General features: G+C 43.3%; 1 protein-coding gene across 2 annotated transcripts in view; it reads right to left on the reverse strand.

Moving 5' to 3' along the window:
• AXIN1 (axin 1) overlaps positions 1-24361 on the reverse strand; it is a 54009-nt gene extending 29648 nt beyond the window's left edge. For both annotated transcript variants that reach the window (XM_039884705.1, XM_039884704.1), the window contains exons 1-2: positions 24014-24361; positions 19116-20074 (exon numbers count right to left, since the gene is read on the reverse strand). In XM_039884705.1, coding sequence (XP_039740639.1) covers positions 19116-19993 — 878 coding nt within the window. In that variant the 5' untranslated portion in view covers positions 19994-20074; positions 24014-24361. The remainder of the gene's footprint in view (positions 1-19115; positions 20075-24013) is intronic.
• Between the last annotated feature and the right edge of the window lie 1384 nt (positions 24362-25745).

A 25745-nucleotide genomic window follows, 5' to 3' on the forward strand; every position in this document is an offset into this window, starting at 1 on the left:
GAATGGTTAGGAAAAACATTTCCTCATTTCAAATTAGCATCTGTACAAGATGTAGGGCACCGACCCACAGATAAAATGTGTTGTTTTGTTTCCTTTTTTGAGCAGCAGCGATGTTGCCCATGTTCACATTCTCATATCATCACTTATAAAACAAATAACTTACCTTGGCATCCAAAGGTCAAAGAGTTTATACTAAAAATGTGACAGAATTAAATGTGCCAATGTCAGCAATTAAAATCTCTTTTACGTCCTCGACGCAAAATCAGGAATTTGGCCTTTATGCAACCGATTAGCCAAGGTTAAAAAATAGCCCCCTCCATCAAGTCCCTTATACATCCCAACTTATACATCTATCATGAGCTCTTAGATGACAGTCACTTGGGTCACCATTGGGGGCAGGAACAGGTGACATCAGAAGCTTCCATTCACACAGGGACCACAGGGCACTCACCGCCTCTTAGATAAAGCTCAGAAGATAAAAGGCTGAGGAAATGAGTCACCTGGCGGCACCAGGTACAAGCTTCCTGCTCTGCCATTATGTCGCCTGTGTCATGAGGTAGCCTGGTGGTTTCACACTCCTGCAGGTGTTTTATTTATTTTTATTATACAGCTAGAACACCCTGCCCACCACTGTGAAGGAGCTCTAAATTGCACAACACATCAAAGGTCCATTATGGTCAAAATCAAACTGTAAGACCAGAGGATGTATGTTCTATGGAACAGGCACAGCACAGACTGGGCAAGGTGGCTGCTAGGTGGCCACTCATACTTGCCCCTCTAGAGGTGGACAGTGGAGAACCCTGGATCTAGAGCGGCCCTCAGGTCCACCACTTGCCAGTTACTGACCTTGGGCAAGTCATCGTTCCTTCCCTGCAAAATGGGAGGACAATGGTTGCTTCTTCATAAGGGTTCTGGGTGTCTCAAGGAATAGCACACATGAGGTGCTTGCCAGCATATGATGCTGAAAGCCTTCAACACAGGCCGGCAACCACCCTGTGCAGGCACAATGTCCCTTTCATCAAATAGAAGGAGGATGGGGTGGTAAAGGCTACAGATCACAGTTAAATCCTAAAATTCCAACTAACTTTCTGCGAGAGTAAATTTAAATGCTTAATGACCAAGATTCAAGGCTCTAGTTAGAAGAATATCCTACTCAGGGGAGCCCAAGCTCACGACTGGAAAAGGCTGGTATGACAGTCACAGAAGAGAAGGTGCAGGGTGGGTCCCACCTGGTACTATTTTCTCTTTGCCACAATTCTCACAGGTAGCTATGCTAACTCGAACCGATAATTCTTTAAAATCGCTACTGAAGATATACATTCTGAGTAACGTGAATAAGGATCCCATAGTCACAGGGGTAAAAAAAGATTACTTATGTGCCAAAAAGACTCTAGAAGGATCTAGATAGAACAGTGGTATTTCTGAGCAGTTGGATATCAGGTATTTTTTGCTTATCTTATTTTCTAATTTTCCTGTACCAAATGTATTTCTTATACAGGCATATCTCATTTTATTGTGTTTTGCTTTATTGTGCTTAGCAGATATTGCATTTTTTACAAATTGAAGATAAGAGCTTCACAAGCAACAAGATTACAACTTGCTGAAAGCTCCGTGATGGTTAGCATTTTTTAGCAATAAAGTATTTTTTAATTAAGATAGGTACATTTTTGAGACATAATGCTGTTGCACACTTAATAGACTGTAGTGTAAACATAACTTTTACATGCACTGGGAAACCTAAAAATTCGTGTGACTTATTGAGATATTCGTTTTATTGTGATAGTCTGCAGCTGAGCCCGCAGTATCTCCAAGGTGTGCCTGTATAACTTTGACAGTAATGTACCTCTGTATGTTATCTCTGCAGAGCAGTTACTGAAATGTATGGAATATATATGAAGAACACTTTGAAAATTATAAAGCACTATACAGAAATCACTTATGGAATTTACCAGTGAGAGCTCAAACATGGTGAAGACCCTGTTCCTCTCTGCTGAGTTATCACTGAACAATGAGCTTTACCCTGCTCACTGCCACTTTCTTAAACGTCAGCAGAAGTCTCTTCAAGGCCTGGACTTATACAAATGTTTCCCATCAGATTCTGAGGTTCACATGGATCGGATGAAGAGGAACTTTATGTGGTAGTGTTTAAAAAGTGGAAGAAATGTATTAAAGAAAATGACTTTTAACGAATTCTCATCGCAATGATAGGATCAGCCTGCACCCAGCACTGCCCTCCCCTGGAGACCCCAGTCCCTTCCTCCGGCCTTGATACCTCAAATAAAAGCTCCAAGGAATTTACCAGTTCCAAAGAAGAACTACCAATCATACTTCACAAACTCAAATAGTCACTGTTGCAATAAACATTTTGAAGTGGCAACTTCCAACAAACTGCAGGTAATTTAGAGTAATTTACTGAGATGCTTCCTGTGCCTACCGCTCTGAGGTCTTTCAAACATGAGTTAGAGAAACACAGGAGACTCTACACATGGGTCCTTGCTGCTTGTGAATAGCAGATTGAATGTCAAGACTCACAATGACTTTATCACAGGTCAGAATCCGTCAATAACCTGAAACAAGATGCAGAGGCTTACAGTCACAATTCCAACACCCCACAAACTCTGGTAAGGAGACCAGTTCTCAGTGTAGAAGCTATAAGACCAAAATCATGACCTGAAAAACGTGACATTAAAAAATTTTAAATGTACACTTATGAATCTTAACGCGGTCAAAATTCTGTTCATAAAACATGATTTGTTCCCTCAAAGTAATTCAGAAATCACTAATTCCAAACCTCGGATCGCCTTCTTTACTTCATAACATCAACAGGTAATTCTCAAGATCTTCTCTAAGCTAACAGTGGCCTGACACTTGTAGGAAGTGCATTTCTAGTTTCCTTGACTCTGAACTTCTGTGCAGAAAGTAAAAACCTGAGAAACAGAAAATCTTTGGGTATTTTGTTTTTATAAGAGTTACCTGATTTTTCTGCTTATGAGTTTTCTTTCACAATGTTTCAAAAGGATTTCTTTAAAGGAGTTTCACTTTATCCAAATGAACTTAACATGACCACCTTATGAGAAAGCTGAATTACACAGGATCTATTAAATGCTTCTAAATGTACATAGAATGCATGGTCATAACTGGGACAGGGAAGAACAAGTGGTGTGGGTTGCTTTTCTGTGCTTTTTTGTTCACCATGGAAATGTTTTATCTTTAAAGCATCTCCAATACAGCTCCAGGTAGCAGGTAGCACCACAGAACGTCACATTCCAAAATAAATGGAATTTCAAAGTGAATAGAAGCAAGGTGCAAGTCTGACATTCCTTCAGTCCTGTTCCCTCCATCCTTGGGATTTCCAACAAAACGTTTCTCTGCCTCGGGTCTCACCCCAGGACCCATTAGGCCTTGCTCAAGCAGAACCATCTTGAGGGTGGGGGTGGGGAGGGCTTCAACACAGGTGTACCTATGAGCCTTGTTTTCTGCAACAATCAGTGACACAGCAAGAGTCAGTGACATAGGCTGTGACACAATCAGTGACACAGGCTCCAAATGTCTAAATAGTCTGCTGAGAGAACTGGATGTTATGCATGGCATCTCAATTTTGTGGCATGGACCCATATAAACACAGGACACTTGGAGCTGAAGCTGCCTAGCATATGTTTGCTGGGTGATGTTATATCCATCAAGGCCCTGAGTTCACTCCTCATCAAGGCCAGTTTGTTATGTTAACCCTCTTCTACAATAAACCTGGCCACTAATCCATCCAGTCACCTACATCACGCGGGGAACAAGGCAAGATAACTTAGATGGATAAAAGCAATGTAATTCAAAACACATTAAAAAAAATCCTAAAAATATTTAGTTATTAGTAGTCAACTTCATACCTGAAAATTGAATATATACACAATAGAATTAGAGTTTACACTTAATGTAGACCATATTCTGTGAGAATGACCTAATTTTTTAGGTCACAGCCATTTCTCATAAGAAAATTCCTACTTTAAAACATATTAAGTATTATAAATAAAAGAATATGTTCATATTAATTTACATATGCATAAAGAGACTCTGGAAAAACACACTGTATTCAGATTATTTATCTCTAAATGGTGAGTTCCAGCAAGGCAGGTGGGTAAACAGTGTTGAGAGGGAGAATGGAGAAGAGGGGTGTTTAGTCCGTTGAAAACATTTGAGTTTTATAAGCCAAAGAGCATTTACTTCCATTTCTGGTCATGTACCTGACCACAACGGGCCTTTGGTACAGACTGTGGGTGGAACACTGCTGAAGAGCACAGCTCTCAGGACAAGCAACATGGCTGCCACGAAGCAGAACAGCCTCTCTGCCCAGAGGCCAGCTGAAGGCAGTTCCAGGAAAACAGGGACACTCATCAGCGACTGCTCATTTCTTCACAGATTTTTCTGACTCCTATTTTAAAACCACAGAACAACTATCTAATATAAGGATTCATCAAAATCAAGCTCTAAATAAATAGCTGATATACAAAATAAAATGAGCCTTGGATTGCTACTTAACAGTAGACTAGCTTACTGTACACCAAACCACCTGCAAGGACAATGAGAAAAAAAAAAAACAGACAAAAAAGTTTTAATCTTTTTAAAGGCACCAGAGAGCTACCAAGGCAATGAGGTTTTAAGGGGCCAAAATATGAGGAAAGAGGGGAAAATAGAGATGCAAGTCCAACATTTGGTCCCACTTTTTTCCTTGTGGTTCTTGAGCAATTACTCGGAGATTAAAAATGTGGAAGTTCTCCTCAGAATTCTTAAATGGGTGTTCCAAGTGCACAAAAATGTGGGCCCTGGTGAAGACTCCAGGGTTTCAATTGGGATCCCAATGGGCTATGTCCTAGGAGAAGAGATGAATTTGAAATAGACCAGCCTTCCCAAAGACGGAAGCACAGCGTCCAATCATACTGGTTCCTGACTGGAGGAAAGTAATGTGTCTCCACACAGAAGGCCAGTCAGAAGGAAAAATAAACCGTCACTGGAGAAAAATATGGTCAGAAACTTCAAATGAGCTTGAAATTTTTCATATACTGTGTCTAGTGTTCAATAAAAAATTGCTCACTATACTAGGAAAGTGACCAAAGAACTGAGAAACAAGAGAAAAATGAACAACAGAAGCAGAACCACAAAATACCCCAATTTTGAAATTACAAAACATTAAAATATTTACAATTAACATATTCAATAAATTAAAAGATAAGCTGGAGATTTTGAGCAGAGAACTGGAAATTTTTAAAAAAACAAATCAAATGAACACTCTAGACCTAAAAAATATAGTAATTGAAGTTAGCTCAACAGACGAGCCTCAGAGTACACAGAAATGAAGAGAAATTAGTAAACAGGGCTGAAAAACACTCACGCTGAAGCATGATGAGGAAGAAAAGGACAGCAAGCACGAAAAGGCTTAGAAAGAAGGTCTAACATATGAGTAATTGGAATCCCAGAAAGAGAGGAAAGAGAATAGAGCAGAAGCAATACGTGAAGAGCTAATAACTGTGAACTTCCCCAAATTCATGAAAATCTTCAAGCCACAGATTCAAAAAGCATGTAAAACTCCAAGCTAAATAAACACACAAGATAGTAAAACTTCAATAGTTTTACAAAAAATAAAACATCAACACTAGCGCCAAAAAATGACCAATTATCTTTGAATGTGCAGCAGTAAGACTGACACTTGACATCTCCACAGAAACAATAGTAGTCAAGAGACAATGGAAGGACATCTTATAAAGCACTGAGAAGAAACTGCCCATCTAGAGTTCTACACCCAACAGGAGCAGTCTTCATATAAAATAATCAATAACTGCAAAAAAGAACAATAGGGGAAGGTAATTAATGTTAGTTTAACCTTAAGTCTTTGCATTTTCTGGTAAGTGATAAAAGAACCAACTTACATTACACACAATAGTTCAGGGATGCATGATGTAATCTCTAGAGTAATCACTTAAAAAAGTAGTTCGTAAAGAAAAAAAAATGACGCAGATGATAGAGGCTCTGTTCATCTCTCTAGTGACCAAATCACAGTTGTGACAGAAACAAGGAGCAGCAGCAAGGAAAAATCGCTTGGAACGAACAAGCCATACAACTAGAGAGAAATCCAAGAAATCACCCTGCAATGGCAGAAGGTAGGACAGGGCGAAGGCGTGGTCCTACCTAGTTTCCAGCGGTGGAGTGAGATGGAGGCTGCGGCAGCAGCAGAAGCCTCTTAAAAGAGCTGTGTCTGCGAGCAAATTTTTGCGGTGACGGACCTGCTCACTCTGAGCACCAATGCCAATCTGGCTGCACGCAGAGGGCACCAGGGACTTACAGGGAGATATTGTCGGAGTGAGGGCCGAGGCAAGACTCACTTGGTGTCGGCAATATCCATTGTTCCGTTGAACCCTCTCCTCTACTAGTGCACTGACACGACACCAACATAGCCGTGAAGTCATCAAACTGGATAACAGAGGTCGCTCTGTCCAGAGGATTCCCTGAAACCCCACCTCCCCCAACTCGCGGCCCCACCCAAGCCACATCCAGGTGTATCCTTAGTGAGTCAGGTGCTCCTTCCTGAGCAGCGCCTAGACTCACACTGCAGACAGCTGGCCTCTGTTTCTGGTGTGGCCTTTTGAGGCAACTATAAGCACGGCATCTGTGGATTGCTTGCTGAATCTTAACAGGTGGCCCCGTAGCGGTAGAGGCTTGGGATAAATCTGGCCTGCAGCTGAACCCCTCAGGACTGTGCCACTGGACACCTACTTCACAAATCCACACTAATAAGACCGGGAGACTTAGGAGCTTTGCTTAGTACATAGAAACAGACATGGGAAGGCAACCAAAATGGGAAGATAAAGAAGCAGAAACCATATGAGAGAACAGAACGGAGATCCAGATATAATGGAGTCAAGTAATCTAACAGATGCAGAGTTCAAAACACTGGTTATAAAAATGCTCAGTGATCTTTTGGGAAGTGTAGACAAATTCAGTGAGAACTTTAACAATGAGATAAAAAACATAAAAATGGAAATGGAAATTATAAAAGGGAACCAGTCTGAAATGAAGAACACATTATCTGACATGAGAAGTAAATGGAATTAAACAAAGGAATAAACAAAGTAAATAAAGAGGAGGATCAAAGGCCTTATCTAGAAGACGGGGAAAGCCAAGAACACGCAATCAGAACAGCAAGAGATAAGATGCCAGGACTATAAAAATAATTTAAGGAGAATATAAGACACTATTCAGAGTCCAAATATCCATCTGATTGGAGTACCTGAAGAAAATCAAGATGTTGAACAGCCATTTGAAGCAATAATGATAAAAAAACTTCCCTAACCTGGTGAAAGAAATGGACATAAAATACCAGGAAGCTCAGAGAATTCCAAAAATCAGGGATCCAAAGAGGCCCACACCAAGACACATCATAATTGAAATGCCAAAGGTTAACTACAAAGAAAGAATATTAAAAGCAGCAAGAGAAAAACAGATAGTTACTTATAAGGGAACACCCATAAGACTGGTAGCTGATTTCTCAAAAGAAACTCTGCTTGGGCTTGGCAAAAAATATTTGACAGGATGAAGACCCAGGATCTACGACCAAGAATAATTTATCCAGTAAAGCTATCATTTAGAGTCGGAAGGACAGATAAAGAGCTTCCCAGACAAAAATAAGCTAAAGGAATTTATCACCACCAAGCCTGTATTACAGGAAATGTTGGAGGGACTTCTTTAAGAAGAAAAAATATGTATCAAAAACAGGAATAAAGAATGGTAACAACTACATTCCTATCAATAAGTACTTTAAATGAAAAAGAATTAAGTGTTCCAATCAAAAGGTAGAGTGGCTGAAAGGGTAAGAAAACAAGACTCCTACATATGAAAAGGAAGGGGATGGAAAAAGATATTGCTTTGATGGACCTAGAAGGTATTTAAGTCAGAGAAAGATAAACAGTATATGATTTCACTTATATGTGGAATCTAAGGAATAAAAAGACCAAACTAATCAAAAACAGCCTCACAAATATAGTGGACAATTTGGTGACAGACAGCGGGGAGAGAGGTTTGGGGGGTGCTGAGAGAATGGGGTGAAGGGTTAAAGAAGTACAAATTAGTAGCTGATGAGTGGTCACGAGGATGGGGAGCAGAGCATAGGAAATGCAGTTAGCATTAATACGTTGGCTAGGTGGAGGTCAGGGAGGAGAACGGTGGGGGATCATTTTACCAATTATATGAATGTCTAACCAATGTACTAATTAAAATAAATAAATTAATTAAATAAATTTAAAAAGACAATGAACATTCTCCAAAAAAAAAAATAAAAATAAAAAAATAAAAAAATAAGTATTTCTCAAGTCTGTCCCATATCCTCTTCCCTCCCACCACTGCTGTAGTTCAGACCTTCCTTCTATTGCACCTGAAGTATTTTCAGGAGACTTTTACCTGACAGCTTCCACCTTGATCGTTTGCTCTTGCTGTTTCTACTTCCTGGCATACTCTTACCCTAAACACCTACATGGCTTGCTGCCTCCCCATGCCTGTTCAAATGTTAGCTCCTCAGACAAGCCTTCTTCAACTGCCCTGTGTAAAACAGTCCATCCCTTCATACACAATTTCCCTTACCCTGTTTTACATTTTCCATAGCATTTATAATAAACCTCTATAATTATTTGGTAAAAACAAAGAAGTAGTTCATAAATGTATGATAAGCTAATAGAAGGGGATATTTGAATAATAAAAAATACTCAATCCAAAAGAAAGCAAGAAAGGAGAGATAAGTGGAACAAGTAGAACATAAATACTAATAGATTTAAATACAGATATAATAATAATTACGTTCAATATGTCAACTAAATATGCCAATTAAAAATAGATAATCTGAATTTTTAAAAAATAACCATATCCAGCTTATAAGAGAACTTAAATATAAGACTATAGAAAAGATCCTGACATTTGCAACGACATAGATGAATCTTGAGATTATCATGCTAAACAAATTGTCAGACAGAAAAAGTTGAGAATATGATTTCACTCCCATGTGAATTATACAACTGAAAGCAACAAATGAATAAAACAAACAAACAAAAACTCATAGACACAACAGTTTAGTGGTTACCAGAGGTAGAGGAGAGAGGGGAGAGGTAGAAGGGTAAAGGAGGTCAAATATATGGTGACAAGAGATTTGACCTGGGTGGGGAACACATAATGCAATATACAGATGATGTATTATTGAATTGTACACTTGAAACCTATATAATCTTATTAATCAATGTCACCCCAATAAATTTAATTTAAAAAAAGAATATAGAAAAGCTGAAAAGAAAAGATTGGGAAATACATAAATCATGCAAATACTAATACATGAAAGTTGGGGTAGCTATACCAATATCAAAGTACATTTTAAAGCAAAAAGCATTATTAAAAAAAGATTTCATAATAATAAAAAGGTCAATATACAAGGAACATATATATAACAACTAAAAATCTGTATGCATGTAAACTAGAGTCAAAACACATAAAGCAAAACTGGACAGAAATAAAACGAGACAAATCCACAATCGTAATGGGAGATTTTAGCCAATAAATTCAGCCTCAACATTCAACAGTCATGGCACTATGGAAACATAGACCACAGCTTGTTTCTATACACCAAATAAGAGGAATCAGAATCTCGGTCTGATTTTTTAAAATATTACCTACTGCTTTATCAAAAGTGAGAGGACAAAAAAGTTAAAACCAACAGAGGTGGCTATGACTATAAACCATACAGCTTCCTTAACAAAGATGGGATCCCAAGAGCATGATGTGAATGCCTCTGCTCAAGTGCACAGGGCCATCCAATTCTACAAGTCTTGCAAGTACTTTCTAATAGCTAGAGACATTTCAATATAACACATATTCATCAAGAGGAGACCAGTAAGACATTATCTTAAGCCGAGGGAAACATATAAGACAAAGACACAGTCCCTTCACAAAGGGCTTTGAATTGTTTAAAGCTAAATTTGAAAGTCGATCTCAGTAATTTCCACATTGCTAAACTTAATGACTGTGAATCCCCATTTGACTTCACCTACTAGCAGCATCTGACAGCTAATCATTCTATCTTTCTTGAAACACTTCTCCAGTTGGCTTCCAAGTTGCCACACTCCACTGGTTTCCTCCTACCTCACCAGCCACGTCTTCTCAGTCTCCTTGCTGCTGCTTCCTTCTCATCCTCAAACTCTCAGCAACGAGGTATCAGTTAACCTCTTCTTTTCTCTATCTACATTCGCTCATTGGGGATCTCAACAAGGCTCACGACTCTTAATACCATCTATATACTACTGATGACTGAGAACCAAAGCACAAAAGCTGCAGTGGCTTTTAAACCCAATCTCAAAACGATCAAACCTCCTCTCTGAGCTCATCACCATTACTCTCCCCTCAACTGTATTCTGCTCCAGCTATGATGCCTTTCTCCTTTCACAGATCTTGCTTTTCCCTCTACCTGGAATCATTTTCCTCTAGGCACATGATCTGTGCTCTTGACTTCTCTAGGTTTTGTTTGAACGTCGCCCTCTCAAATAAGACCCTCTCTGGCGACTCTTGTTAAAACAGGAACCCTCCGTCTGCCCCTACTGCCCTTCCTCATCTTATACTTCGCCATAGTACTTGTCACCATTTAAAACACTCTATACTTATTTTTTCATCTTGTACCTCTCCCTGTTAAAATGTAAGCCCCATGAGTGGAGGGATTTTTGTCTGCTTTATTCACTGCTGAATCTCCAGCTCCTAGAAGAGTATTTGGCACAGAGAGGGCATTCGATGAATGAATCAATCTGTATTTCTGTTACTTCTTCTTTTAAAGGGACAGCTGTATTTGAGCTGCACAGTACAGATATCTTTTCCTGTCCACTCACTCAGACACAGCTTTTCTTGGATGTGCACACCACTGTCCTATACTCTCCTTTTGTTCTCCAAAATTCTGTGATCATATATAATAGTCCATTACCAGAATATGGATTAATTGTCTTCTCTAAGATGAACAAACAGCCCTCAAGAAGATCCAATTAAAAAAAACCTAGTTACACAAGAGTTAGAAACAGCACCACCTCTACCCCAAGACCCCAACCTTTCAACTATGTCCAACACAGGCAGGCCTAACATAAAGAATAATGTGCTCCTGAGAAGTTAAACATACCCATGTAGTTCTTATTCACTGAGTAAGTCTCAAGGATACTAGGCATCCCAAAGCGAAATTTCATTAAAAAGAACCCTTTCACAAAGCTACCACCTCCAAATTACATATTTTATGGTAATCACATTAGATCTCCCCTAAACAGCTGTGCTCCACATCCTTTTCCTTCACTGACTTCTTCTCTTCTTTTTGTATTTAAAAGTAAGTTTTGCAAACTAGGCCCAGCTCTAAAATCATAAAAACAAAGGAGACAGTCTTTCTCCTACATGTATGCAGGACTTCTTGGCAATAACCAACCATGCTGCCCCACTCAGAGGTGGGCAGGGGGCACAATATTACAAATAGAAATCATTTGAGCAACATTTAAGGGGCAATTAGACCCCCAGGGACCTGTCCTCACTCCCACGCAGCAAAGTCATACAACTCTCCCTCACACATCCTTGTAAGACACAGAAAGTCTATAAAAATGAATATGAAAGGCTCCTGATTTGGGGAAATCAGGTGCAGGGGAAGATAGATGTGGGGATTAGTAGCAAAAAATAAGGGATTAAGTGAAAATCTGTATACCCAACTCTTTCACCTATTCAGCTCCAGAATCCACAAGAAGGCAACTGAAGCGTCCCTCCCAGGGGGGAGCACAGAGAAAAGACCTACAAATACTGACATTTGAGGATCCCCAAGCAAAACAGCCAGCTGGCAGCCTGAACACTCCAAGTACACCAATCAAAAAGGCCTCCCACACAGCTTTCAACTAGCATCTCCAGTGCCTCACATTTAAACAAAAGGGAACAGCCAGGATCATCATTTCAGTAAAACCTCAAGTAAGACAGAATCCAAAACAAACCCATAAGAATGGAACTCAGAGAACACAAACACTATGCAGGGCAATCAACAATTAAGAAATTATAATTAACATCTCCACAAAGATTTTAAAATGTTGATCCATGAACAAAAAAGGGTTTTTTTAAAGAATATATGTTCTTTATATATTTGTTGTGTAAAAATGCAACAAAAAGAAATGGAAAATAAGAAAAAGAGATTTAGATGGTTCAACATCTAAACAATAAAGTCTAAAATAATAATTTTTTTAAAAGTGAAAATGAAAGACAGGAAATCAAAGATAAGATATTTAACAAATTCTCAGAACTGAAGGAAAGTTTATTCGGCACAATGAAAGAAAAAAGCCACAAGCGAGACAGAGCACTAAGAAATAAGCACTGCTGATAAAGAAACATTCAGATGGAAGGGAAAGTCACATCCAGGGGAATGTAAGAAACTAAAGATAAGCCTCTCTAGTACAGGTCTAGAAGATGGAAGGTAACGGTGCAAATCCTTTAAATTTCTGAGAGAAATGTCGCGCAATCTGTAATTCTAAACCCAACCAATTTCTCAAGTACTTTTGGCATCAGCAAGGCACAGCAGCCACACAGCACATCTGAAGAGCAACCCTCTCAAGCAGAAACAGGGAAAGTTTTAGAACACATGTCTCTTGGGAGAAAAAAAGTTTATCTGACAGGTTTTACAATGTGGAGAAGTATATTCACAGAACTTTTTAAACTGATGCAGAATAAAGGAAGATTTATGTTAGGAAATCAAGTATCTAATCAAATGAAAAATGCAGCAATTATAACTCAAAAGCACACACACAAAAAATGGTACAAGAAAGAAAAAGCTTGGCCCAACTTAGCTCATCCATTAAAACATAAAATGAAATGTAGGTAGGAATGAAACCTACCTTGTCGGTTCCTTGATCTGAGACTTCCAGCTTCCAGAACTATGAGAAATAAGTATCTGCTGTTTAAGCCTCCAAGTCTGTGGCGTTTTGTTGTAGTAGCCTGAACAGTTGGAAGTGACCATCCTTGAAAGGCCAGGGGAACATGGACAGCTAGTTACCAGCCTCTCAGCATTATTTTTTCCCTTGTCTCCACTTTTTTAATAAAAGATGAAATTAATTTAAGACTGCTCTAGTAGTGCAAACATTAAGGAGACCTAAGATCAGATTAAAAGGAAACATTCACATGCATCCTTTAAAAGAAAAAAAAATGTACTTTAAACAAGTTGCATAAAACTCAAACCTTCTTGTGATATATTTTGGTATATATTTTTCTAATTACAAAGAAATACATTTTACAGGAATTTGGAAAATGTAGGGGGGGACAAAAGATTTTAAAAAGCCTATGTTCTCCAACCACAAAGGAAAAAATCCCTATGCAACTAACCCCGCTATTGGACATTCAAGTTATTCTGTTAGCTATTACAAGCAGGGCTGCAAGCAATATACTTTATGCTTATTTTTAAATGTCTGTTCGAGAGAAGATACTGGTCCTATAGACTGAAGACGAGAGGGGCAATACCCTTTTAACTCTAAGGGCACAAAACTGGATGAGCAGAGGGCCCAATAATGGGCAGAGGAGCCCCTTGCTGCTGGGGGACTGAGGATGGCACCCACTTAGCCACAGCTCACCTCTGTCAATCAATACTGGAGGAGTCTGGTCCAAAAAAAAGAGATGAATCCATTTGCTACAGGAACTTTCAAGTTACAGAGAAGGCTCCTGGGCCAAGGCTGGAATCTCACCCAGCAGCAAGGGTCCACTGTGGGAAGGGATGAGGAGGGGAGAGGCTGAACCCTGTCAGGTGCACAAGGCCCTCAGGATGGTCTCTGCGTGGCCTCTTTGAAGGCTATGAAGCGGTGTGGTGGCCAGCCTTGGTCCTCGGAAGGGGATGAAGAGATTTACTGAGTTGTTTCCTTAGGTCAAACACTTTTGGGAATTAATGGGTTCTGAAAGGGCCCTGAGTGGCTCACAAAACCATACATTTGTATTGATGTGACAAATGGGAAAAATAAAGCAATGCTAATTTTCTTCTACACACACAGGTATGCAGCCTCAGGCTGGTCATAGATTAAAGAAAATTACTGGACAGCCTTCCTTTCCTAACTGAACTACCACTACTCAGCCAAATCCCATATTTCTAATAACTGCAAGGTAAACTAGTGAGCATGAAGCCAAGATTCTAGAAAAGATTAACAAGAGCCTGTGAGTATGAATCAAATTCTAATCTCTGTGACACTGACTGGGGCGCAAACCTGACAATGGGCTGGTCACCAAGCAGCTGACCTATGGGTATGGCTCAGTTCCAAGAACCACACAAGGAATGCACGCATGCCGTGCCAAGCACATCAACCCCACGCTCTCCTGAAATAGCTGCTGCACGTCAGAGCCATGGGCAGCATGGTCCACGCAAAGGGCCTCAGTCAACATTTGCTTATGTGCTCTCTGCAAGCACTTCCCTTTCATAAACCCACTAAAACAAAGGCTCAGGCAAGGGGGCCTCGTCATTCCAGAATTTTTCAGTCTTCATGGCTAACTACCAAAAACTTTCATGCACTTTAATGAAATCTGTCAAAGACCATGGAGTTTTATACAACTAAAGCAGAGAAAAAAAATATTTTTAGACTCTCCTGTAACTAGTTTTAAATTATTTTTAATAACGATCCCATGCCACAGACAGGGATATAAGATGCACACAGCATGTTGGTGCTGCTGTGACAGAATCCACCACAGGCACGTTTGTGTTATAGGAGCTTAAGGTTGATTTCAGGTGCAGTGAGAAGTCTCTGCAGTGCTGGAAAATAGGACACTGTGATCAGACTTGCATTTAGAAAAGACCCTTTTGGTACTGTAGGGAGAAGAGACCAAGGCAGAGACCCAGTCAGAAGGTTCTGTGGTGGTCCAGGAGAAGATGACAGGAGCCAGGGTGCACAGTGAGAAGCAGAGGGATTCAGCACGCATTGGAGGACTTCTGCTGCACTAGATGTGGAAGTCAGCAAAGCAGAGATCAGGTGGTTTGGATTGACTTGGCAGATGGTGGTGCCACTTCTAGAAGGAAGAATGATTATAAGAGGAACGGGTTTGGGGTGGGGAATTAATATATCTCACTTTAAGGAAATATGTTTATTAAAATCTGAATATGTCATTCTCTACTCTATCTTTGAAACCATTAGTAACCCAGATGTGAATTTCACCAACATCTAGCAGACCACTAAATTCAGATGACTAAAATGAAGAAGAACCACAGCAAGAGCTGAAATTTAATGAGCAGCTGCTGTGTGCAGGCACCAGCTGGTCTAAGCAACCCCCCGGGTGTTATCTCATGGAACCTCCATGACAACCTCATTTGGCAGGTCCTTACTTCATTCTCCCCACTTTAAAGATAAGCACCTGGAGGGCCAAACCAGCCTTTTGAGGAGTAAAACCTAAGCCTGCCAGTAATGTCTTACAGCCCCTGGGCCCTATTACCAAATCATTAAGTAAACAAATAGCTAAAATGCCTGCATCATTAGAGGACCCTTTGCCAATTCACACCAATTAAAATGATGGGTATGAACCAACCAAAGTTATGTTCAAAGTTCCACTGATAATGGCCAATTAACAACTGGAAAAGTCTTCTGTACAGAGAATGGGAGAGCAGTGAAGGAATCTGTGATCCCTTGTCCCAGAGGCTCAAAATGATCCCAGGTGAAAAAGATAAATGCAGAAAAAGGTCAGGGGACATCGCTTGTTTTCTCAATTTTGACAGAGACCTAAGTAAATGACTCATTTAACTTTTCTTAAGTCAGCTATATGAAAAACAGCCATGTAAGGCCATATGAGGACCCACACTCAGCCTCCTATCAGGGACCGGGAGCACCCATATCTGGTACAGAGAGAATAAAAAACACCAGCCAGCACAATCAAAGCAGCCCCATGGTACAGAGCCCATGGAACTGGGAACTCTAGGTTCGGGAGTCCCTTGGGGTCGTCCTAGCCTATACATGGGCCTCCTGACACACTCCATGCAGAATCAACACTTACACTTAGAGAGGCACCTACCATCCACAGGAAACACGTTCCCTACCAACAAGATAGATGCTCTTCCTTCTCTTTGTAGCAGGCACTCCCATGTTTCCTATTTAGCACCCGCCCTCTTCCCTTTTCTGTTAACCCCAATCTTCTTTTGGAAGACCACTTTCCCCCATTGGGGAGTGGCGATGCTAACTAGGTGGGGCACCCCACTTTCCTTCCAGAGTGGTCTACGTGGTATAAACCCAGCAACACAGTCTCAGGCCCTTACACAATGATTATGTTTTGATGGGCAGGACACAGCAGCACACAGCTTACCTGGTCACTCAGAACAAACTGCAGGACCTTCCTTCAATGCTGTGGGGAGCCTGTTTACAAAACAGGGAAGCCCAGAGCCAAGATAGTTGGGCAGCCACCTCCAACACAAGGGAGCCAACCTGAGAGCAGAGCTGGCCACAGGAACGCAGAGACAAAAAAAGTATTAAGAAGCGGGGCGGTTTTTACAAAATTAAACATGTTCTCACCATACAATCTAGAAATCACACTCTATGGTATTTACTGAAAAGAGATGAAAACTTATGTCCACACAAAAATCTGCACAAGGATGTTTATAGCAGCTTTATTCATAATTGCCAAAACTTGGAAGCACCAAGATGTCCTTCAGTAGGTGAATGGATAAACCATGGTACATCCAGACAGTGTAATATTATCCAGCGCTAAAAAGATATGAGCTATCAAAGTCATGAAAAGACATGGAAGAAACTAAAATGCATATTACTCAGTGAAAGAAGCCAATCTGAAAAGGCTACATACTGTATGATTCCACCTATATGATATTCTGGAAGAGGCAAAACTATGGAGAAATTTAAAAGATCAGTGGTTGCCCGGGGTTCAAGGGGAGGAAAGGATGAACGGGTAGAGCACACGGGATTTTTAGGGTAGTGAAAAGACTCCATATGGTACCATAATGGTAGATGTATATCATTATATATTTGTCCAAACTCACAGAATGTACACCACCAAGAGCACACCGTAATGGAAACTATGTATGGACTGTGTGGTAATTATGTAGGTTCATTAACTGCAACAAACATATTGCTCTGGTGGGAGGTTGACGATGGCAAAGGCTGTGCATATGTGGGGGTGAAGTATAATGGAAAACCTCTGTACCTTCCTTCCACTCAATTTTGCTGGTAACCTAAAAGTGCTCTAAAAATAAAGTCTTTAAAAAGAAAAATGGCTGGAATCCTGATCAAACCACATCTGAAGTTGGCCTTGCCTCTGAACGTTTTATTTATCAGAGTCAGCCAATTCTCTTCACTGTTTAAGCCAGGGGAGGGCTAGATTTTGTGTGACTTAACAACCTAGTGCATCCTAACTGTACACCGTGCAGGGCAAGTAAAATATGCTGACTCCATCCTCTGTCAGTGCTCACGAACGATGATCCAACATCAGAGATCCCCACCACCGGCTCCCCACGAAACTACCACAGGCAATCTCGAGTGGGACAGTGTTCGACAGAAGATAGGGCTCCTGAACTCCAGGCTCCCTCGGCCACCAGCAGTTCCAGGACAGACAAGTTAAAACCAAAATATGCCACAGTCCTTACAGGTGAACGCTATCAGAGAGGCGAAGCCAACATATTCTTTTAATTTGACAGCAAGGGTTGCTTAACAAATAGAGCAAACCAAAGAAAGAAAAAGCAAAGACGCTGTTTAAGACCCAAGAACTGAAAAGTGTGCAGAATGGGGATGGTTAGCGGAGGGGTAGCATTCAGGAATTTTTAAAATTAGAAATCAGAATTGAGCTCAATTTTTTTTACCCTGAAGCCCAGGCCTCAAATTTAATCCTATCTTAATACTGTTCTAATCAAAAATGAAAAATTTTAGGTGAGATTTTAAGAACTGTCAGTAACTAGCCTTACTTAACAGGATAATTTTATGACATATTCTGTTCGAAAAAGCTTACTAAATCAGTAGCATTTAGCTAAAGACAGTGAGCAAAATGGTACACAAAAATTACCTCGGTGTATTTTAAATCACATCACTTAAAGGACATTTAAACTTAAGAAATATTTAATCCTGTGTTTATTAATAAGTAGCCAATTTCTCTGACACAAACTTAAATAAGTGATCCGGATTTTTAATAACTCTATGAAAAAGCCCCAGCACTCAGGATGTTTTCAGACTCTTGATCAAATCACCAAGGTCACACGAATTACAGGCTTTCAAAATTTCACAAGCAGGAGTCTCCAGAACTAGCTATAGAGAAATGAGTGGAAAACCGAAGTGCCCTGCTAATATCTGCTAACATCGGCAACAGCCTCCGACTCACTGGCAAATAAATCTCTAATAACCACAGAAGGGATTACCAAGAAAAGAGAAGAAACAGGTTTCAAAGGTGTTATCAACTTCTTGATAGCACTACTTCATGCCTCCAAAGTTGCATATGTGCCTATATGCAAAGGCTGCAATCATTTCAGAATGCCCCTGGACAGCTGGGAACTGACTACACAACAGCACTAACTCATTTTGTTGGCAGGGGAAAAAAGGCCCAATTCTAGAAATGCAACCACAGCCACAAAAGTTCCCAAAGTATTTAGACAAACTGCTGCATGACAGCCTCCTCACCACTACTTCCCAACCTCTAGGAAGAATCTTAGAAGACTATTATAAAACGCAATGATCCAGAATTCTCTAAGTATTGATGCATTTAAATAACCATACCTTCCTTTATTATTCCAAAAGGGGATGTCTACCAGGTAAATCCATCTTTTATGCAAGAGGATACAAATTTTACTGCTAAAGAGAAAAGTATAAATGTCATTATGACTTCTTAAGTAGAACTCTAATGTTCCTGATGACTTACACAGCCATATATTTTAGTCTGTTCTTGATTAAAGTATCCTCATCATACAAATATTAAAAACATCTAACAATGAATGTGAAGGTATTATGAATAAGAACTAAACCTACAACACCCATAGCAGGAGTATACCCACTTGGGGTTGAAAGACAAGACCATTCCTTACCAACACCTTTCTTTGCTATTTCTCCAGCTCTTGGAGGTGAGCACAGAGAGTCACCTCATGTCTGACTCACCTGAATTCTCTGCCTTCGCTGTACCGTCTACTTGAGGAGGCCCGTGGGGTGGCCGTCTCCAGAAGCAGCTTTTGTGTGAGCCTGCCAGGGGGAGCAGGGTCTCTGCCATCGTCTTCATCTACGTCTTGGTCACATTTCCATTCCTCATCTTCGTTCAAAGTGGGCAGGTATCCAGGTATGCCCTTCCCTGTCCCTGACCCAGAGCTCTGGTCACTACAGAGCTTCGGGCTCTCCGAGCCTGTCCTCGTGTACTCCAAATAAATATCAGACTTGAGGAATGAGGGGTAGGTGTTCTCCTCCATGGTGGACTGGATTTCTGTTTGGGCCTGGTCAAACATGGCAGGATCGATCAGCTGCTTCATGATGCAGTCCTTTATGAAACTCTTGGTGGCTGGCTTGGTTTGCCTAGACACGATGCCATTGTTATCAAGGATGTACTTTCGGTAAATAGCTTTGGCCAACTTTAGCCTCTTCTCCTCATTTGAGTCACAGGGCTCCAGTTTCCTGAAGCCGCTGCAGGCAAACCAGAAGTCCAGCAGGTCCGCACAGTCCTCCTGCTTCAGGAAAGTCCTAAACAAGTTTATCCCGTCTTGATCATCTAGTAAGGAGTGCAACGACTCAGCCCACTTCAAGTACGGTGGGGTGGGTGAAGCGCTGCCCTCAGGCTCGTACCCCAGGTCCAGATCTGAGCGCCTTGGAGTGGCTGTTGAAGTCTCACCTTTAATCCCAACACCTTTCCCAGAGCAGAAGCTGTGGTTGACGGGCCTGGGGTCTGTGGACACCAGTTCACCCTCCTCACCAGGCACTGGGGGTCTGGGGGCATCTTCGGTGAAACTTGCTCCGAGGTCCAAAGGGAAACCCTGCTCTTGAATATTCATTTTGAGACTCTGCGTCAATGAACAATGAGCGCTGCACCCTAATACATCAGTACTTATAGCTCCAAAGTGAATCAATCTGTCCTGTTGAAACCATTAAGAGGACAAGGATTAGGAAAGGTGGGTCCATGGAAACACGACCACAGAGGTTTTCTCAAGACAAGACTCGCAACGATGCCCTCCCGCGTGAACTCAATGCCAGAAAAATGCAGTTTAAATTTTCAATCTTTCATCGCAAGGTTTCTGCTATATTAAAACAATTTCTGGGAACCTTTATAACTATAGGAATGCCTCTGGTCTCAAGAAATGAATGCCCAGAACACAGAGAGCACCACTCCCCTCAACTGTCATTCTGTGAAAACATCGCATAGACCAGCAACTTGGGGACCTCTAATCTCAGCTACAGAGCTGAGTGACCAGTCTTTTTCTGCAAGCTCCAGGAAGGCAGGACTGGAGGAAAGAAAGGTGCTTCTAGTCCTCCTAGTTGTACAAACTTGAGTGAGAGCCAATCCCTCACAAGTGAGATGAGGATGACCACCCTACCTGTTCTGCAGGGTTGCTGTGATACTCAAACATGGAAGGGACGACATATTAGATGGGTGACCGTATCTACTCCCCACAGTCACTTGCCTTCTGCCTACCCCACCACTTCACACTCTGTGTGTCTCACATTAGCAAATGCATAGTGAGTTGTTTCTCTAACTTTCAAAAGAGCAATTAATTGTGGGTCACCTTCAAGATCTTCAAGCAAGTGATCAAAGGACATCACCCACATGCACACACACAGGAGCCTTCTCATACCATGAATATGGACAATCTTAAAAATGCTCCCATCAGAAAGCTGCACTTGACCTTTAAAACCCTGTGTATATGGAAAGTGCCCTTCGGATAGCAAATGGCAACTGCATACTGAGGAATACAGAAAGTATGAAAAAAAATGAAATTTGACAAACGCAATTATACGTTTTAGCTAAGGATGCATACAGCTCACATGATTTAACTCTGTAAGCTACAAACCAAATCACCCACCCTCTTACAGGTCAGGGAACCATCAATTTTGTTGTTGCTGCTGCTACAAGCGTCCCTTGGGTATCAGGGAAGACTGTCCTGGATTGGGACTCTGCCATGGTCTTCAGTCCTCTCTGCCACATCCTACAGGATATCAGAGCCCACAAGCTCAGGCTATGCCTCCCAACCTGGCCAAAGGGGTGATTGCAACACAGCCTGCCATGATGTAAATGGTCTGCCTAGAAGTGGGCTGGAGAGGAGCATGTCAGGTCCAAAATGCCTGGTGCACTGCATAAGCCAGAAGAAGCAAACTAAAGTCCTAAAATCCGATACCAGTGCAAAAGGTAGCTCTCCCTGGCCACCACTCCACGCTCTAAGCCCTGGCCTACATGTAATCCACCTCCCACACCTGCATTCTCACACTGCATACAACTTCACTTATCAACAGCTGCCGATAGCTAGAAGGTGAGAAGCAACCAGAGATGGAGGTTGGGTTACAATTCTGTGCACCAAATGACATTTCTGCAGCTAACAACTTTTTATGAAAACTACTAGGTAAGCTATAATCTCAGTCTCAGCAGGAACAGCCTGTTTCTTAAGGTCAAGGCCCCTGGGCTGTGGCACCCGGCTGGGCTGCTCATGGACCACTTCAACTGCAAAATCACTTTATTTGAGCAACGTCAACATGAAATGAGTACCTGTGGTGTCTCAGCCCCACACCAGCTTGTGGATATCTAATGTCTTCTTGTCCTGTACACCATCTCAGGAAAGAGAACCCACACCCAGCCCCGTAAGCCTTACCATTAGAGATAACTCTATAGTTCAGTGGCCTTGAGAAAGAACCAAATCACTGTGTTCGAATGGGAAACTAATTATAAATCACTGTCACTTTCTCTTAAGGTAATTATGATTTCTATGTAAATTATTTCTAGCAGGCATATTTAAACATTTTCTGCAGGACCCATAGCACCTACACAAGGTCTGGCAACTAATGGGCACAAATAAATATTTAATTCATTGACATAAAGTTAAATGACACTTGCCACAAATGCTTAACATTACCTCTTTACAGATGCTTAATTACTGTGCTATAGAAACAGCAGTAAATTCAAAATCTAACCCTTTATTACCAAACTGGCTGTCTTAAGAGACTAACATTTTATTCATGTGTGAACAAGTCCTCCTAATCATTTTAAACTATTTTCCATTGCTCAAAAGGAACATTTCTTATAATTCACATCTATTTTTGGCTGTCAACTGACAGAAGACCATTGGTGTCTGTGGATGCACATGAACATCTCCCCAGATCACTGACATTATTGAAATGTGCTCCAATTCCCACAACATTCAGGTTTCCACAGAGAAATACACCAAGCATTCAGTGTACACACACATACCACACATAAAGCCATTATATTAATTTAGGTTAGAGTCAAATGCCCACAAGCACTGAGTCTGGCCAAAAGCATGTAACCACCATCAATAAAGAGATTCCATAAAAAGAATTCATAACTCTGATAACACATTTAAAATCTCCTTTAGTCACTGCCAAGACATACCCCCTGGATACCATGGCAGCCAGCTTAATGTTACAGACATATATATATTTGACTCAAATATAACTTTTGAACTTCTAATTTATGTGGAGTGTCAAAGTAATACAGCCTGACAGTTTCCCAGCTGTCCATTAATTAAACTCTTGAAGGGTTAAGGGCTATAGTTTTACATGTAAATCATTCCCCCACCACCTAAATTCTTAATGACCAATGTAACCCAAAAGTCCACTTAGCTTTTCTGAAACTAGAAATCCAAGAAACACCAACGCCTGCTGACAAATAAACAGAAACACTGTATTTTGTGTGCTTTCTCATTCTTGTTCCTGAATAGAAGTTCTTAAAATTGAAACCCTGATACTGCTGACCATCTTGAGAAGTCAGGTTTAGACTGTGTGTTCTCCAAAACAGCCTGCGGGTTCAAGTATGCCTGAGATTCTCCCTAAAGAAGCAGAGAACACAAGTTTGAGCAAAACGGAGGGGCTAAGATGCACAATAAGAACTCTATAAATTATTCCAGAGATGAGCTGAGAAAAATCCCCAGAGAACTGATTTTTCTCTACTGTCCTCAGCGCTTAAAGTTCCACTGTCCTGGCTGTACAGCTCTGGTTTCACAGAGGACTGAATTCCAAAATGTGATGTTAAGGTAGAATCTAAGAACCACACCCAAGGGATAGTTTTGGGGCAAAGCATCAATCTGAAAGAGTACAGCCACTCAGATAAGCCAAACAGCCTGGACCCAGTCTAAGGCACCTGTGCCTCAGAGAAAGTGCCCTCCTTGAGTTTCAGACTCACCCATTCCTACTTTTTGTTGGAGGTAGAGGAAAAGGACACTCCACGGTCCGGCCTCTCTCCAGAATCCCTGCACACAATGTTAGGCCCCAGCAGCTACTCTGCACCCCACCCACACTCTAAAACATGCCTAAGGCCCACAGAACACAGCACGCAGCTAGCACCATCCAAACAAATCAGCTGCAGACCCCAGCCTCCTCCGGGAGGACACCCCCTACCTCTGACGCCTTCTCAGAATCCTGGGTCTTCCTTACACCCTTCCACTCACCTAGAGCAAGAGTCTGTCTTTTCCGAACCAAACCCAGCACTCTTCGCTCTAATGTCAATGGCCCCTGCTTTCTCCATCCCCTATCATCCCCTCTCTGATACACCTGCCCTCACACAGCCTTGGTCTCTACACACCTTCCTCGCATAGCACCGTAGTCTGCACACCTCCACACACAACCTGAGCTCTCCTGCACGCCACCCCTCACACACTCCCGGCCCGCACTGACTCCCCTCACCCGCTCCCGGCCCGCACAGCCTCCCCTCACACGCTCCCGGCTCGCACCCGCCTAACCCCTCTTCCGGGTCCCGCGCCCTGCCCGCCCGACCCGCCCGCGCGGCCTACAATGGGCGGACGGACCGGCCTGCACCCCTGAGGAACGCGCACCTGGCCCGCACTACTCACCCGCGCGCGGCGGTGGCGGGGCCCGGGGCCCGGCTCCCGGAGCGGCGCAGCGCAGCACGGCCCATGCGCTCAGCCGCGGCGCGGCAGGCGGGACGGGGTGGGGGCGCGGCCCGGGGCGGCCCCCATCGCGGCGGCGGCGCGGCGGCCCGGAGGCGGGCGCAGGCAGGCCGCGGGGGCGCCGCCGAGGCCGGCCGCCCGCTCTCACCGGCCTGCTCCGCGGGGAGGCGGCTCCGGCCCGACTCCGGCCAGTCCTGCAGCGGCGGCCGCGATAGCTTCCCCAAGCGGGGAGCCCGAGCCCAGAGCGCCGAAGCCCAGGCCCGAGCGCCCCCGCCGGCGCCGCCCGGAAGTGCGGGGGCGGGGCTGGGCGCAGGGCGGGGCCGGGACGTGGGGCGGGGCCTCGAGCAGGGGAAGGGCCTGGAGCGCGAGGCAGGGCCAAAAGCGTGAGGCAGGATCGAGACTAGGGGTTGGCGGAGAATGTGGGAGCGAGGCGGATAACATGTGGGCGGGGCCGAGAGTGGAAGCCGGGCCTAGAGACGGAGCCGGAGCGCAGGGATAAGGTGTAGATCGTGGAAGTAGGGCCTGCAACGTGGGGGGTCCTCGAACGTGGAGGCGGGGCCGGGCATCTTGTGGAGTCCAAGAACGTGGGGATGGCACCGCGAGCGTGGGGGCGGGGCCGAGAGGGCGGTGCGGGGCCAAGGCTGAGAGCCCGGCGGAGAGCGCGAGAAGCTGGAGCGCCGGGAACGGCTAAGAGCAGGGGGGTGGGGCCTCGAACATGGGAGCGGAGCCTAGGACGTGGAGGCGGGGCCTGAGCTTTGAGGCGGGGCCGAAAGCGTTCGGGCGCACCTGGGATGTGAGGCGGAGCCGGATCACGTGGGCGTGGTTAAATATGCTGATGTGAGTGTGGGCGTGGCTGGGGGCGGAGCAAGGACGCTGACTAAAGGGACTTCCGAGGTGCGGCGGGAAAATGACCTGGTCGCTCTAAGCTGTGGGGTCTGGGGTAGTGGCATGGAGCAGATGCCCCCGAAAAGGTTCCTATAATACTGTGGTCACCTGGGAAGCCTGAACTGTGCACCAAGCGGGCGACTGGGGTGCATGCTAGGTTGCAGTCCTTTTCTGCTGCCCACAGTGGTATCCATCAGCCTAGAGCTTCCAAGGTCAGCACCCGCAGGTCCAGCCCACACCCAGCTGGCCTCCCACACCATCGGAGCAAGCAGCTCGTGCCTGGGTGGGCGGGGTTTCTAGGGGGACTGGAGACCTCGGAGCTGGCTGGTCCGGGACAGGAAGACCCTGGCAAGAGGAGGGCCACCAACTACCCAGGCTATTGGAGGAAGCAGGTGTCCCCAGGAGTTGAGCAGTTGGAGGGCAAAACCTAACTGACCGGGAACTGAGCCCCTGGACACCTCTATTCCCTGTCTCCTCCTTTTCTATACCCACTTATCCCCCAGTTGAGAAGGTGGTCAGGGGCTCCCCCCTCCCCAAGTCTCCAGGTAATCTGGACTCAGACATGGCCAGGGCACGCAGTAGGCAATAGGCATCCAATAAATGGCTGTCGTTTGGGCAGGAGCCCCAACCTCCAAAGAGCTGTGAGCTGAGACTGAGGCCCTTACCCCAACTAGGCCCACCTGCCTCAGTTTCTCCTAGGTATCATCCAGGGTCAGAACAAGGGCTCTCTTTCCCACCACTGCCTTTGGGTCCCACTCACCCAGACTAGCCTAAGAGCAAGAGTTTCTGG

Source organism: Pteropus medius, unplaced genomic scaffold (genome assembly GCF_902729225.1).
Source record: "Pteropus medius unplaced genomic scaffold, Ma_sr-lr_union100, whole genome shotgun sequence".
Taxonomy (NCBI): Eukaryota; Metazoa; Chordata; class Mammalia; order Chiroptera; family Pteropodidae; genus Pteropus; species Pteropus medius.